Source organism: Bufo bufo, chromosome 6, assembly GCF_905171765.1.
Source record: "Bufo bufo chromosome 6, aBufBuf1.1, whole genome shotgun sequence".
Taxonomy (NCBI): Eukaryota; Metazoa; Chordata; class Amphibia; order Anura; family Bufonidae; genus Bufo; species Bufo bufo.
The window spans coordinates 128,925,006-128,940,843 of NC_053394.1; the positions used below are offsets into that span (position 1 = coordinate 128,925,006).

At 48.1% G+C, this 15,838-nt stretch overlaps 1 protein-coding gene across 1 annotated transcript in view; it reads right to left on the minus strand.

The window, feature by feature from the left end:
- Positions 1-223: 223 nt before the first annotated feature.
- Positions 224-15,838, minus strand: part of SRMS (src-related kinase lacking C-terminal regulatory tyrosine and N-terminal myristylation sites) — a 64,250-nt gene continuing 48,635 nt past the window's right edge. Inside the window, exons 7-8 of the mRNA XM_040437356.1 lie at positions 14,911-15,067; positions 224-1,180 (exon numbers count right to left, since the gene is read on the minus strand). Coding sequence (XP_040293290.1) covers positions 999-1,180; positions 14,911-15,067 — 339 coding nt within the window. The 3' untranslated portion in view covers positions 224-998. The remainder of the gene's footprint in view (positions 1,181-14,910; positions 15,068-15,838) is intronic.

The window sequence follows — 15,838 nt, forward strand, 5'->3', positions numbered from 1 at the left end:
CCTTTCGGGGCGGGTGCTCTGCTTTTAGGCAGGGGTAGCCATAGGGAAAACGTAGGGATTTAACACCTTCCCACCCCATCTTGTTGGATGCTACCCTGGATACAGTCTGGTATCAAGTAACCGTGAGTTTTGTAACAACAACACCCCCGGTTCTTTACTGCATCATTATTTTATATCAAATATGCGTTGTAATGTTATTTTGTCCCTGTTGTCTTGCTTTTGGTAAGGCACTACATTGACCTATTATCCTGGTGTAGGCATGAGCTATCATTTGTATACTATCTTACTGTATCTATACTTTGGGGTTTATTTGATATTTTTTAATGTCTATATTAAAGGTTATATTTTGTGTTCGCTTAGTGATAGCAGTAATATAGTAGTTATATTCTTATTCATATTGGGGTGTTACTGGAGTAGTTACAGTTGACAAGTGACAACACTTTTCTGAGCTGGAAATCTGCTCAGTGCAGTTGTCGCTTTCCTTCTTCCACTCAGTTTGGAATCTTATACACAGTGCATGTCTGGGTAATGAGAACAACAAACCTGTTTACATGATGGAAGTGATATCTGAAATATAAGGAGCGTATATAGTACTGCACTGTTAAAAATAAGATGTATCAACATTGTTATCTTTGTTTCTTTGCACATTTGCTCAATGTTCATGATATTTGTAAAATGGTAAGAGTTTCTCATAATCTTTACAGATTGTTTGTATCTTGGGCTTCTGAGTACATTTTAAGCTCAGCCACAAGTTTGTTTCACCCTTTCCGGTACAGTTATTATTCTGTGGTCACATTCTCTGAATTTCCTGCCATGATGGAAAGAAGTTTCCCCTAGTGTCTGTCATAAAACAAGGTGAAATTTTTGCAGTCAGAAGTTCCTCATTCTTGACCATTGGCAAGGGGTATAATACCCACTGATGAACACTCCCATCCTCCATAGTTGTCAATTACTATTGACGTTCTCCAGATTTCCTACAAGTCAGGGGTTGTTCCCATTTACTGGACTGTCCTCTGAATGACAGTTAATTTTTCCACCAACTCCTGGAAACTTGGCCGATCCTGTGGTTTGTCCTCCCAGCAAAGCAGCATTAGGTTGTATATATCCATAGTGCAAACAGGTGGTTGCGGCAGCCTGTAGCCTTGAGTGACTTTTGTGACCACGTCTCGGTTGTTCAATCCTACCAAAAACAAAATGTATTGGTCAATAGAGGAACAGTTGTGAAGAATTTTCTCAGAGACACACGAAGAAGAGGTATAGATGTGCAGCATCCCGCTCCAGAGTTGCGGTACACTGCAAAATGCAAAAGAATGTAAAACATGCATTTACTGTATTTTGTATGCAGAAGGTATCGAGAGGCCACATCAGCAGCCACCACTAAATAGGGCTGATGTCACGCTCTATATATTGTGGGGACTCGCTCTGGTAAGACAGGATTAGCGGACGCAGTACAGAGGCAACAACATGTTCTTTTGATCAAACAGTTCAGTGTTTTATTTACACTTTAGGCAAGTGACAAAACAAGTTGTCATATTCAAACAAAAAGTCACCTTATGGTGTTGGTGGTAATTCACACCATGCGGCAATTCTGCCTCAGAGTCCTTGCTCATAGCAGCACCAACCTGTTTTCACGGCAAACTGGCAGCAAGCCTTCATCCAGACACAAGGCTCCCAGATCGCAATATAGAGACATGGCTTTTGAACCCAGCTGCCTATTTAAGGACAGCCAGGTGCTGCCAAAACCCAGACCGGCATTTAAAATCCGGTACGGTATTTGACCTCACCTGGCTGTAAATAAGCCCAGCAGCACATGCTGGGAGGAAAATACTTGTTTTCCCAGACCAAACCTCTCACTGTGTCACATATTCCCCCCCCCCTTTGTTCAACCTTGAGGGGATGAACACACTACAGACAGTGTACCAGGGACAGGGCATCCGCGTTTCCCTGTAACTGGCCTGCCCTGTGTTCCACTGAAAACTTAAAGTTTTGTAGGGAGAGAAACCATCGGGTGACCTGGGCATTTCTGTGCTTGGCCTGGCTCATCTACTTGAGAGGGGATTGGTCAGTCACCAGACAGAATTTTCTCCCCAATAAATAATGGCGGAGAGATTCTAGTGCCCACTTGATAGCCATGCACTCTCACTATACTATACCGGATCTCAGCTGGGGTGAGCTTACGGCTGAGGAAGACAACGGGCTGCTCCTCCCCGTTGACTCCCTGAGACAGTACAGCACCTAGGCCTACTTCAGAGGCATCGGTCTGTACTATAAACTCCCTTTTGAAGTCAGGCGTCGCCAAAACCGAGGACCCACACAGGGCGGACTTCAAAGTGGAGAAAGCCTCTTCTGCCCGATCATCACAGAGAACCATCATTGACTTGTGTCCCTTCAAGAGTCCTGTCAAGGGCAAAACTAGAGTAGCAAAGTGGAAAACAAACCTCATATAATAGCCCACCATTCCCAGGAGTGACTTTCCCAGTCGGTACTGTGGATGACAATATTGTCCAGGTAAGCCGAAGCGTACCGACGATGTGGACGAAGCACAATGTCCATTAGTCACTGAAAAGTGGCGGGGGCACCAGGCAGACCAAAGGATAAGACCTTATATTGATACAGCCCCTCAGGAATGATGAAGGCAGTTTTCTCTTTGGCAGCCTCCATTAAGGGCACCTGTCAGTACCATTTCGTGAGGTCCAAAACAGAAAAATACCGGGGTTGTCCTAACCTCTCGATGAGCTCATCCACCCGGTGCATGGGATACGCATCTAACTTGGAAAACTCGTTAAGTTTTCGAAAGTCGTTACAAAACCGCAACGTCGCATCTGGCTTGGGTATCAATACTATAGGACTGGCCCACTCACTTATCGACTCCTCAATGACGTCTAGCTGCAACATTAGCTGCACCTCCTCCGATATGGCTTGTCAACGAGCCTCGGGTACCCGGTATGGTTTTAATCGGACTTTTGCCTGAGGATCAGTCATGCTGGATTATGCAAGTGCGTCCAGGGAGATCTGAGAACACATCCGTATTCCGACTAACGAACTCCCTGGCCCCCTGAGTCTGTTTAGAGGAGAGGCTGCCAGCAATTTTTATTGTGGCAGCCAACTCTCTTGCATCAGAGGGGCCAGTACCTCTTCTCCTAGAAAACCCGGCTGCGAGCTGTCTTCTGTACAGGTTTCACTATCTTTCCACGGTTTGAGTAAATTCACAAGCTAAACCTGCTCTGGCTTTCGCCGCCCTGGCTGGTGTACCTTGTAGTTTACATCTCCAATTTTCTCGAGTACCTCGTAGGGCCCCTGCCACCTAGCCAGTAACTTACTGTCCATGGTCGGCACCAGAACCAAAACCCGATCACCCGGGTTAAATATCCGGACTCGAGCCTGACGATTATAGACCCAACTCTGGGCTCGCTGAGCTGCCTCCATATGCTCCCAAACAAGAAGCAACACTGTCTCTACCCGATCTTGCATCTGGGTAACGTATTCAATGACACTTTTATGTGGAGTGGGTTGTTGTTCCCACGCCTCTTTGGCCACATCCAAGAGACCGCGAGGGTGTCTGCCATATAGCAGTTCGAAGGGCGAGAACCCAGTAGAGGCCTGGGGTACCTCTCGCACTGCGAACATAAGATAGGGCAGAAGGAGGTCCCAGTCCTTCCCATCTTTAAACACTACCTTTTTCAACATATTTTTTAATGTTTGGTTAAACTGTTCTACCAGACCGTCCGTTTGCGGATGGTAAACTGACGTCCATAGTTGTTTTATGTGCAGCAACTTACAGAGTTCCCTCATCATCTTGGACATAAAAGAGGTCCCTTGGTCGGTCAGAACCTCTTTACAGTAGGTGTTTGTGAGATTGTGCTTTTAGCACGACAGCGTCGCGCTGATACTCGGCAACATGGTGCCGAGATCTCGCACTTACTGGAATAGTGACAGCACATCCCAGCAAGCGCGTCATAGAAGCGACGGGAGATCCGACTTGGATTCCCGCCAATTCTACACGTGTGCGGCGTTTGTTATGAATCCTGAGGGGGAAGTCCCCGCCGGATTTTAAATAAAAATCCGGCCTGGGTCCCCCCCCTCAGGAGCATACCGGGCCCTTAGGTCTGTTATGGGTTGTAAGGAGAGCCCCCCCCTACGCCGAAAAAAACGGCGTAGGGGGTCCCCCTACAATCCATACCAGACCCGTATCCAAAGCACGCTACCCGGCCAGCCAGGAAGGGAGTGGGGACGAGCGAGCACCCCCCCCCCCCTCCTCCTGAGCCGTACCAGGCTGCATGCCCTCAACATGGGGGGGTTGGGTGCTCTGGGGCAGGGGGCGCACTGCGGCCCCCCCACCTCAGAGCACCCTGTCCCCATGTTGATGAGGACAGGGCCCCTTCCCGACAACCCTGGCCGTTGGTTGTCGGGGTATGCGGGCGGGAGGCTTATCGGAATCTGGGAGCCCCCTTTAATAAGGGGGCCCCCAGATACCGGCCCCCCCACCCTAAGTGAATGAGTATGGGGTACATCGTACCCCTACCCATTCACCTGCAAGAAAAGTGGTAAAAACACAAATAAACCACACAGTGTATTAAAATATTTTATTTTTCTGCTCCGGAGGCCGCCCCCTGTCTTCTTTATTAGCTCTTTTACCAGGGGGGGCTCTTCTTCTTCCGCTATCCCGACGGATCTTCTCCGCTATCCGGGGGGTCTTCTCAACTCTCCGGGGTTCTCCTTCTGTCTTCTCCGCTATCCGGGGGGGTCTTCTCAACTCTCCGGGGTTCTCCTTCTGTCTTCTCCGCTATCCGGGGGGGTCTTCTCAACTCTCCGGGGTTCTCCTTCTGTCTTCTCCTTCTGTCTTGTTGACTCGGCGCACCCCGGGGTGCGCCGAGTCTCGCGAGACGAAGAACCGGGGTGCGCCGAGTCAACAAGACAGAAGGAGAAGACAGAAGGAGAACCCCGGAGAGTTGAGAAGACCCCCCCGGATAGCGGAGAAGACAGAAGGAGAACCCCGGAGAGTTGAGAAGACCCCCCCGGATAGCGGAGAAGACAGAAGGAGAACCCCGGAGAGTTGAGAAGACCCCCCGGATAGCGGAGAAGACCCGTCGGGATAGCGGAAGAAGAAGAGCCCCCCCTGGTAAAAGAGCTAATAAAGAAGACAGGGGGCGGCCTCCGGAGCAGAAAAATAAAATATTTTAATACACTGTGTGGTTTATTTGTGTTTTTACCACTTTTCTTGCAGGTGAATGGGTAGGGGTACGATGTACCCCATACTCATTCACTTAGGGTGGGGGGCCGGTATCTGGGGGCCCCCTTATTAAAGGGGGCTCCCAGATTCCGATAAGCCTCCCGCCCGCATACCCCCGACAACCAACGGCCAGGGTTGTCGGGGAAGGGGCCCTGTCCTCATCAACATGGGGACAGGGTGCTCTGAGGTGGGGGGGCCGCAGTGCGCCCCCTGCCCCAGAGCACCCAACCCCCCCATGTTGAGGGCATGCAGCCTGGTACGGCTCAGGAGGGGGGGGGGGGCGCTCGCTCGTCCCCACTCCCTTCCTGGCTGGCCGGGTAGCGTGCTTTGGATACGGGTCTGGTATGGATTGTAGGGGGACCCCCTACGCCGTTTTTTTCGGCGTAGGGGGGGCTCTCCTTACAACCCATAACAGACCTAAGGGCCCGGTATGCTCCTGAGGGGGGGACCCAGGCCGGATTTTTATTTAAAATCCGGCGGGGACTTCCCCCTCAGGATTCATAACAAACGCCGCACACGTGTAGAATTGGCGGGAATCCAAGTCGGATCTCCCGTCGCTTCTATGACGGCTCTGTCTCTATCGCGGCAAGCCAGCTCGGCGCTGGCTCCCGCGATGGGGCTCGTAGGTGCTCAATCTCGCCGAGAAAGAGAGCGAGATTGACACAAAATCGGGTTCACCTACTGTAGGTAGTCCTACTCATGAAAACATCTCCATTACCTCCTTAGCTATGATTTTGGCCGAGGTATGTCGCAGTGGCACCACCACCGGGTACCGAGTGGCGTAGTCTAGAATGACCAAGATGTGTTGATGCCCTCTGGCGGACTTCGGTACTGGGCCTATGAGGTCCATAGCTATTTGGTCAAACGGTACTTCAATAATCAGGAGAGGTACTAGGGGACTATGAAAATGTGGATGGGGGCTAGTTATCTGGCAGGTCGGGCAAGACTTACAAAACTCTTTCACTTCTTTGAATATGCTGGGCCAGTAAAACAGCTGTAGAATACGATTCTGAGTTTTCTGCAGCCCCAGGTGATCCCCGAGAACGTTTTGGTGGGCTAGATCTAACACAAGCTTGCGATAAGCCTTGGGGACCACCAACTGTTCAATAGGCTTACCCCATAGTTGGTTTACCCGATACAACATATCTTGATGAACCACAAAACGGGGAAACACTGACTCTGCCCCAGGTTGTTGTGGTTCACCATCTACTATTAACACATTTTCCCAGGCTCAGGATAGGGATGGGTCCCCACGTTGGGCGGTACCAAAATTATCCCCGGATACATTGAGGTCTGCCAATTCAGGACCCGGCAGCAAGTCCTCCATGTCTCCCACCATAACACTTAGCGGGGTTGTCTCCCCCTCTTCCACCAAAGTGGCGGTCACCCCTACCGCTGACCCTTCGGTCTCAGGTTCCCAGGGTTCTGGTCTCCCCCCTGAGCCGGGCCACTCTGCTAGGGTTACTCCTATCTCATGGGTATCAGTCACTCTCATAGCAGACCACAATGCCGGGAAGCCAGGAAGTCTCTCTCTATTATGAGTTCACAATGTAGATTTGTGGCGACAGCCACCTTGTGGGTCCATCTACCGGCCACTGTGGTTAGAGACACCAGCACGGTGGGGTAGTCTTTTAAGTCTCCGTGGATGTACATCACCCAGACTTTCCGGCCAGTATACTTAGGGGACCGCACCACGGCCCACGGGGTAGCTTTTCCCTGGTGGCCACTTTCTCGTACATTGCCAGGTAGGTTTCGATGTCGTCTGCGGGGGTCATCTTAGGAATCGCGGCACGAACTGCTTTTCGGGAATCGTGGACGCTTGGGGTTGCTCCTGCTGTCTGCAAAGCCATCACGTGTTGTAGAAGCAACTGATTAGTCTCTTGCTGCTGCTTATTAGCCTCTCGCTGCTGCAGATTAGCCTCCATTAGGGCCTTCACAAGAGCCTCCATTTTGTCGTGGGGCACTGGTTGTAATACAGCTAGTTTAATGTACGACATACAACCGTGCCTGAAAAATGCAGAAACCAAAAATATCGGCGTTCACACCAGCCTCACTGCTCATGCCCGCATCCTCCACCAATTGTGGAGACTCGCTCTGGTAGACAGGATTAGCGGACCCAGTATAGAGGCAACAACAAGTTCTTTGGTTCAAACAGTTCAGTGTTTTATTCACACTTTAGGCAAGTGACAAAACAAGCAGTCATATTCAAACAAAAAGTCACCTTGCGGTGTTGGTGGTAATTCACACCAAGCGGCAATTCTGCCTCAAAGAGTCCTTGCTCATAGCAGCACCAACCTGTTTTCACGCCAAACAGGTAAGAAGCCTTCATCCAGACACAATGCTCCCAGATCACAACACAGAGACATGGCTTCTGAGCCCAGCTGCCTATTTAAGGACAGCCAGGTGCTGCCAAAACCCGGACCGGCATTTAAAATCCGGTCCGGTATTTGACCTCACCTGGCTGTAAATCAGCCCAGCAGCACATGCTGGGAGGAAAATGCCTGTTTTCCCAGAACAAACCAAACCTCTCACTGTGGCACAATATATTTATATTTTTATATATATAGATATATATAATATAGGAAAACAAATGGCGGCACTGCCAAAACACAATGTGGGTGCTAGGTCCAGGGATGTAGCAGCTTACCCCGTATGATAAGGACGAAAAACGAACAGCACTCCAGGTAAAAAGTAGTGAAAAATGCTCTTGTATGAGCTGAAACGTTGCCATCCACATGGGTGAATAAACACCACTACTTTTTACCTGGAGTGCTGTCCGTTTTTCGTCCTTTTATATATATATATATATATATATATATATATATATATATATATAGAGAGAGAGAGAGAGAGAGAGACAGAGAGGAGGAAAGAACATTCTAGTTAGCTAGTTGGTGTTTATACGACAGCAAAGAGGACAGAAGCAAAAATAGGTCAGATATAAGAGAGAGAGGTGTAGTGAAAGTCCAGTAGAGATAAATCATCTGAAAAGGATTTAATGACTTTATGTTGCCTCTGGTGCCTGAATACACACTTAAGCAGATTGTTCACATGTGAAACAATCTCTGCACCCCAAGTTGGATTCTGTTGATGTATACTGTAAGTACAAAAACCTGTTCAAAAAATGAGCAGAGTTTCTGCATGCCATTAGGGGTAACTGCCCTGTGTTTGCATCACATTGCCTGAAGTGTACACTCCATGCCTGGATGCTTATGTGTAGAGATGAGCACATTTCTCAAAAATTAGATTCGGTTAGTTCGCTGAATTTTCCAAAAAGATTTGATTCGATCCAAATTTATTTGTGGTGAATCGGGTTAAAAAACAGCTATTTCCTCGCTGCACAGAGCTTGTATAGTTGTGTAGAACACCATGTCTTGCAGCAACATGCATAGGGAGTCTGCTGTGGTAGTGAAACAATACTGTGAGTCAGTATGACACGCAGATGACAGGCGTCGCTCTTAGAATTACTGCACACTTTACTTATTTGGGCAGTCACGAGGCCAAAACTGACCAACTAACCCAAGTGTGAACTCAGCCTTACAGGTCGATGTTAGCGTCAAGAAGAAGCGCACTCCTTTTACACTGTTGTCACATAGATGTCTACAGAAACTGTTCTATTAAAGGCTTATACAAGTAGAGCCCCCCGACAGAGTGGTGAGGGTGTCAGCAGTAAGTTTGTGTTGACGTCACCGATTATTTTGCCCTTCCTCTGATCCGTCAGAACAATAACCCCCAAAAAAACAAATTCTTTTGTTGAGCATCCGCCTTCACTCGATCAGCATTTGGTCAGTAATCCATCAGTATTGCTAAAGCCAAAAAAAAACAGGAGTGGATCTTAAACAGAAATGACAGGTGAATGGAATATTTGCATGTCTTCTGTGTTTTGTAGCCACTCCTGCCATTGGCTACCAAATCATAAGCCAATTCTGATGCAAAATAGGGACCATGTCATACAGGCCTTACAGCTGCTACATTGACAAGATCCGTTGTGCATCTCATTTTTCCTTCCTTCTAACAGATCAGAAGAAGGGTCAAATAAATGATGATGTCAACCAGGCCAAAAAGGCAAAATAGTAGCCCAGTCATGAAGTGGGGAGGGTGGGAACAGCATGAGATGTCCACAGAGTGGCCCAATGACATTGTGGTCTCTTCATGCTGCTGCCACCTCACCACTGAGTGGCCCAGTGACATAGTGGGGAGGTGGCAGCAGTATGAGGAGACCACAGAGTGGCCCAATGACATAGTGTTGATGCGGTAGCAGCATGAGGAGACAACAGAGTAGTGATGTAGCAGCAGCATGAGGAGACCACAGAGTGGCCCACTGACAAAGTGTTGAGGTAGCAGCAGCATGAGGAGACCACAGAGTGGCCCAGTGGCATAGTGTTAAGGTGGCAGCAGCATGAGGAGACCACAGAGTGGCCCAGTAACATAGTATTGAGGTAGGAGCAGCATGAGGAGACCACAGAGTGGCCCAGTGACATAGTGTTGAGGTAGCAGCAGCATGAGGAGACCACAGAGTGGTGAGGTGGCAGCAGCATGAGGAGACCACAGAGTGGCCAGAGACATAGTGCTGATGTATCAGCAGCATGAGGAGACCACAGAGTGGCACAGTGACAGAGTGAGGAGGTGGGGGGCAATACCAGTACCAGCTGAAGATGGTCGCTGGCAGTAGGATCATCAGGTGTGGCAGCAGGCGGGTGGCAACATCAGAATAGCAGCTGAAGAAAGTAGCCAGAAGAAACAGGCCTCTTTTGTCAAAGTGTAGGTGTGGCACCATGGATGTTCTAGTCTGATACATCAGGCACTGGTGTTTGAAAATCCTGGCTTTTCCACGCCTGATTTATCTTCACAAAGGTCAGTTTCTCCACATTTTGGGTGGGCAGGCGAGTTCTCCTTGGGGTAACTATTCCCCCCCCCCCTCCGCACTAAACACCCGCTCTGATGCCACACTGCTGGTCAGCCAGGAAAGCTTGTCCAGGGCAAACTTGGCCAGTTGCGGCCACAAATCGAGTTTGGCTGCCCAGTTGTCCAGGGGATCTTCAATGTGGGGTTGCAGGGTGCACTCAAAGTATGCCACAACCTGCTGGTTCAGGTTTTGGTCTATGTCTACCTGCTGCTGGTGGTGAGTAGTTTCTTCAGTAGGCTGGTGAAGATAACTGCTCATCATCGACTCTAGACTTAAGTTGCTGCTGATGGAGCTGGTACTGCCTTGACGCAGTGTTCTTCCCGTTGTCAGTCACCATGGTTCCTTCCGATTTTGAGTTGTCGAGGAGAAAGCCAGGATTTGATTTCTTAAATAAGGATCCAGAGCAGTTCCTCCCCTGTGTGACTCCGTTCGCCCAGGCAAACTAGGTGCAGAACAGTGTGACACTGCCATGCCCTTCATATGTGGTATGCTGGTGGGGCACTGTGAATTGTCCCTGCAGTGGAGACTGAGGACACGGTGGAGAATAAGGGGGCAGAGGCGGACATTGTGGCAGGACCAACGGCGTGAGAACGTGGAGGCGGAAGCAGCGTCACCTGGCCAAGTTGCTGGTGTAGCTGGGCAGGAATCACATTTACTCAGTGGGCCGTAAAGGACATATATTGTCCTTGACCGTAGTTACAGCTACACACGTCGGCACTGCCGTGCACTTTGGCAGACACCAACCGACTCAAGGACTGGCTCACCTTCTGTTCTACATATGTGTGCAGGGCTGGTACTGCCTTTTTGGCAAAGAAATGACGGCTTGGGACTCTTCACCTCAGCTCGGCACAAGTCATCAGTTCTCTGAAAGGTGCAGAGTCCACCACTTGAAAAGGGAGGGACTGCAGCCCCAGCAACTTGGCCAGGAGCACGTTCAGCTTCTGCGCCGTTGAATGAGTGCATGCATACTGTTGTCTCTTGGCAATCGCTTTGGTGATCGATTGCTGACGGAATGACTGACGAGGAGGAGGAAGAGCAGGAGGCAGCATCAGGACCAGCAGATGATGGGAAGGACAGACAGCTCCCTTCGGCTGAGGTGGTGGAGCCTTGACTGCATGAAATTGGGTGCGTGCCACTGGGTGATGCAGCTGGACTACTACATCGGAGTCACGGTTCTCCCAGGCCACTTTATGGTGATGCTGCATGTGTTGACGCAGGGCAGTGGTGCCAACATTGGCACTCTGCCCACGCTTCACCTTCTGCCCACAAATTCTGCAAATTGCCATGTTCACCTCCTCTGGTGGCAACAAAAAATTGCCACACTGCCAAGTATGGCATCTTCCCCCCAACACTCCGCACTGACTGCCTGCTACCGCTGCCTCCGCGAACCTCTGCACCGCTACTTCTCGGGCAAGTAGTCTCCTGCGAAGGGGACTACCCCGGGCACGTTTGGCTCTCGATCTCCCACTGCTGCCACCCTCGTAAGCTGCCACCCTCTTCTCCTGATGATGATGAAGCCCCTTCACCTGGCTCCCAAGTGCGATCGGCTTCATCATCATCCGCTTCTGTCTGCATATCACTGATGTCCCCCTCAATGGTCTCAGGGCCAGGAACCTGACCGCTCGCAACATCAGCTCCCACGCGACTCTCATCATAACTACTTGCCCGCCTATGGGAGGAAGCAGCGGATCTCTCCTCCAGATCATGGCTGGGCAGTACCTACTGACTGTACACTAGTAGCTCGTCCTCGCTGAAAAGTGGAGCAGAGTCTACAGCATATAATACTTCTCTAGCAGAGGGAACAGAAAAGGACAAAGGCAGGTTGAGAACAGTTGAGGGCACAGGACCTGCTCCCGGGCCATGCCAACTAAGCATTGTGTCGGAAGAACCCACCGACTCCTGGCTGGGGGTATTTTATGTCACCGAGTCAACCATTCAAGCACCGCTGGGTTGCTGGTCAAGACACGACCGCCAGATGACACCGGGAGCTCAGGCCTCTTGCTGCGACTCCTGCTGTCACCCCCCTTCTTCTGCTGCCTGCAACAGAAACATTTTGGTCACTGCCCGTTCCCTTTGAAGGGTCTGTCACTTGTCTGTCTGACATACTGTTAGATAAAATAATTAAATTAAAAGGAAATTAATACACCCCAAAAAAGCTGCAGAACAATGTAACTTGACCACGAAGCGGCAAATAAAACATATTTGTTATACTATTACAACACCCCGAAAAAAGTGTGTAGTACAATGTAACTGCACCGCAAAACGGCAAATGAGACGTACTTTTTTTTACACTTACCTGTATACACCCCAGAAAAGGCTGTAGTACAAAGTAACTGCTCCGCAGAACGGCAAATAATATGTCCTTTTTTTACACTAATACACCTCAAAAGAAACTGTAGAACAATTTAAATGCACCGCAGAATGGTTAATATGACGTACGTATATTTCCTATAAATACACCCTGCAACACAGCACTTGCACCCCAATAACAAACAAGGTTTGCTGGAATTACAGAGGTATCATCTAGTGCAAACCTAAAAGCAGCAGTATATTAGCAATTTGGATCCCCAATAAGTGCAGCAAGGTGTAATAGAATCGCTCCTATTACCCAGGCTGTACACTCTTCTATTGCACCCTGTTCTCCTTTTATAGTGTGGCTGATGCCTCCCTATCCTTTCCCTACACCTTGAATAATCTTTCCCTGAACTTGTAAATCGTTTTTTCAACACAATAAAGTCTTTCCTAGCACTGTCCCTAGCGCCTCCTGACTTCTCTCCCTGCACTAAGCACAATGGGAAATGGCAGAATCCAAAATGGATGAGGGTATTTATAGGGCTGTGACATCACAGGGGCTGGCTGGCTGCTGATTGGCTGCATGCATGGCATTGTGGGTGATCCCAGAGTTCTTTGCTTTATGTCCTAACATGTGCAGCAGCCATTTTAGGGAAAAATGCGATTTGTTTCCACGAAGCGTGAGGAAATTTCGCTTCGGTGCGAATCTGATTTTTCCTGAAATTCGGATTGAATGCCACTTCGTCAACTTCGATTCTCTCATCTCTACTTATGTGTACAAGTTAGCTAGTGAAGTGCAGAATAAGGAAGGGTACTTTAAACAGACACTTTGGGCAATCAACTAACTGTGCAGCCATGAAACCTGTAAAATCTGTGGAAGTTGACTTTGTGAACATCTGCCAGTCCATTGCATGCTAACAATTGTCCTGATCTGTTTACGTTAGACTTCTTCAGTAAAGAATTGTTCTGCTGCCTCATCATAGCTTCCTGCACTACTACACTGCAAAGTGTTGGTGTCACGAACCGAGACCCTGTCTCAGACCTCAAAATCTTCAACACCAAAGGCACATTAACTGTTATCAGGCAAGAGAACCCCAGAACCAGAAAATGGCCCGAAGGGAAGAAAGGTAAAGGAGAGCACTGGGTACTTAAAGTGGCTCTGGAAATATAAATTAAAAGTGGCCCCATGTTGTATGGTCAGCAATACCATAGTGCAAAATACTGTCTTATTAGAACCATATACCACAGCGCAACACAATATATTGCCGCAAAAGCTGTCCCTCTGTGGTGACCATTAGTAAATGCCATTTTCTTTCCTCCTCCAGTTGTCTCTAGTTTAGGTATGGAGGAGGAGGCTTAGGAGGTGAGATGCAGGCCACAGCAGTTGAATTCAGGAGAGAATGTGTGGTTACTGGCAGATAAGAGGGCTTGGTTGGCCCCCTGGGTATCGGCCCACCAGGAGTTTTCCCTGTAAGGTCTATGGCCAATTTTCCCATTGGAAAGGTGCGACCTTCTACATCACTGCACAAGCCCAAGACGTGTCAGAACTGTGAGTACTACATCTACTACTCCCATCCTGCCACATCCTCTCACGTACACTCCTAAGGCATGCTGCAGATGAAACAAAACTAAATTCATCAGTTAGTCATGTGGAGAGCTAAGAAGACATTCTAAACAGAATAAGACCCTTAAAATATAACTTTTATTATTTCGTTAAAAATTATGCCCCAATTTATGTGGCTGATAATGACACTAAGAAGGGCAGACCATAAGCCGTCCACCTAGTATTGCACATATGGCATCCACCACAATTGTGACCAATACACGTAATACAACGACAAACAAAAAAGAGGAAAAGGTCATTCCATGTTGAGGTAAGGCGGCTAGTGTCTCACTATGCTGGAAAACTTTCCCTAGTACGATCCTAATCTAGCCTTTGCCCAGGGACCACCCCTGATGGTGGGGTTTCCCTGTCCTCGTGCCTTCCCTACTTTCCCTATGTCACCCTAACAATGAAGGTGAAAAAAGAAAAATCATACATATAGCAATGATAATGCCCCAACATAGATGAAAGTTGGCCAAAAAAAAGAGTGGTAACAAAATACCCCGTAACCAAATACGGGTGGTCCCTGGTGGTCCCTGGGCAAAGGCTAGATTAGGATCTGATATCCTTAACTTTGCAGGCTCCGTCCTAGAGGTGGGACCCGCACCTATCAGATATTGGGGGCATATCCTAGCGATAGGCCCCCAATATATGAGATGGGCAACCCCTTCAAGCATGGTAAAAATTGAAACCGGGGGAGTCTGCTTAATGCACAGACAAGCCGGGTATCTCTACATGGCTAATAGTGGTCAGCTTTATGCTGTACCTTCAGGTCTTCTGCCCTAGTTTAGCTCAGTGTTGGAGAAGAAAAAAACCCAAGAAGAAAAAATTACCAAAGAACAAGACCTAATGTATTAGTATCACGTCTACCTTTATTACCTTTATATGGCATATCTCCAAGGGTGTACACTTCAAACATCACAATCCCAAATGACCACACATCTGATTTTGTAGAATATTTACAGTACATTAAAGCTTCGGGTGCTGTCCACTTTATTGGAATAGTACGATTGTTTTCTGGAGAGTAATAATCATCCTGAAATAAATGCACACCATAATTTGTTAGAAATTACAGATTTGAACATTTCCTTGTAGGGTCCAAGAAAAAAAACAAATGCAGCTCTAAATCGCCACCTAGTGGTAGAGAAAATAAGGGCGATGATTTTGATTTTCTATTTTGTATAACATATATGGCCCCTTCTCATTCTTGATAAAGGTTTATGGTTTTTTAGAGTTTTAACATACTACTTTATTTCCTTGCCCAGCTTTCAGTGTTTCTGGATCTTTCCCAAATTTACAAAATCTCAAAATCTGCAGTTTCCATTGTCTATTACATTAAAATTCCAATGCAGTTATCCTGCCAGCAATTATTTTCTTCTGGAGTGACAACGGGGCTGTAATGGCTCCATAGTGACATCATGACACAAGTTCACATCACCCAATAGCTGCTCTGGGAATTACATCCCTATAAACATGACGTCACTAGCAAAGCAACATCACTATAGCCTAGTCATTGAACCCAAGTGCAGGATTACTGCTGAGGACTTTTGACACATTTTAAAGACTTTTTTCTTAAAGTTTTGTACTCTATATCCTGTATTTTAAGGGTTAAAGCTTTAAAGAGTTTTCCTAGTGTTTAATATTGATGACCTTTCCTCAGAATAGGTCATCATTATATGATTGGTCGGAGTCCAACTTCCGGCATCCCCATCGATCAGCTGTTCGAAGAGGCTACGGCGCTCTGGTGAGCGCCGTAGCCTCCTCACGGCATAACAAGCACAGTGCCGTCTATTGTATAGCAGCTGTG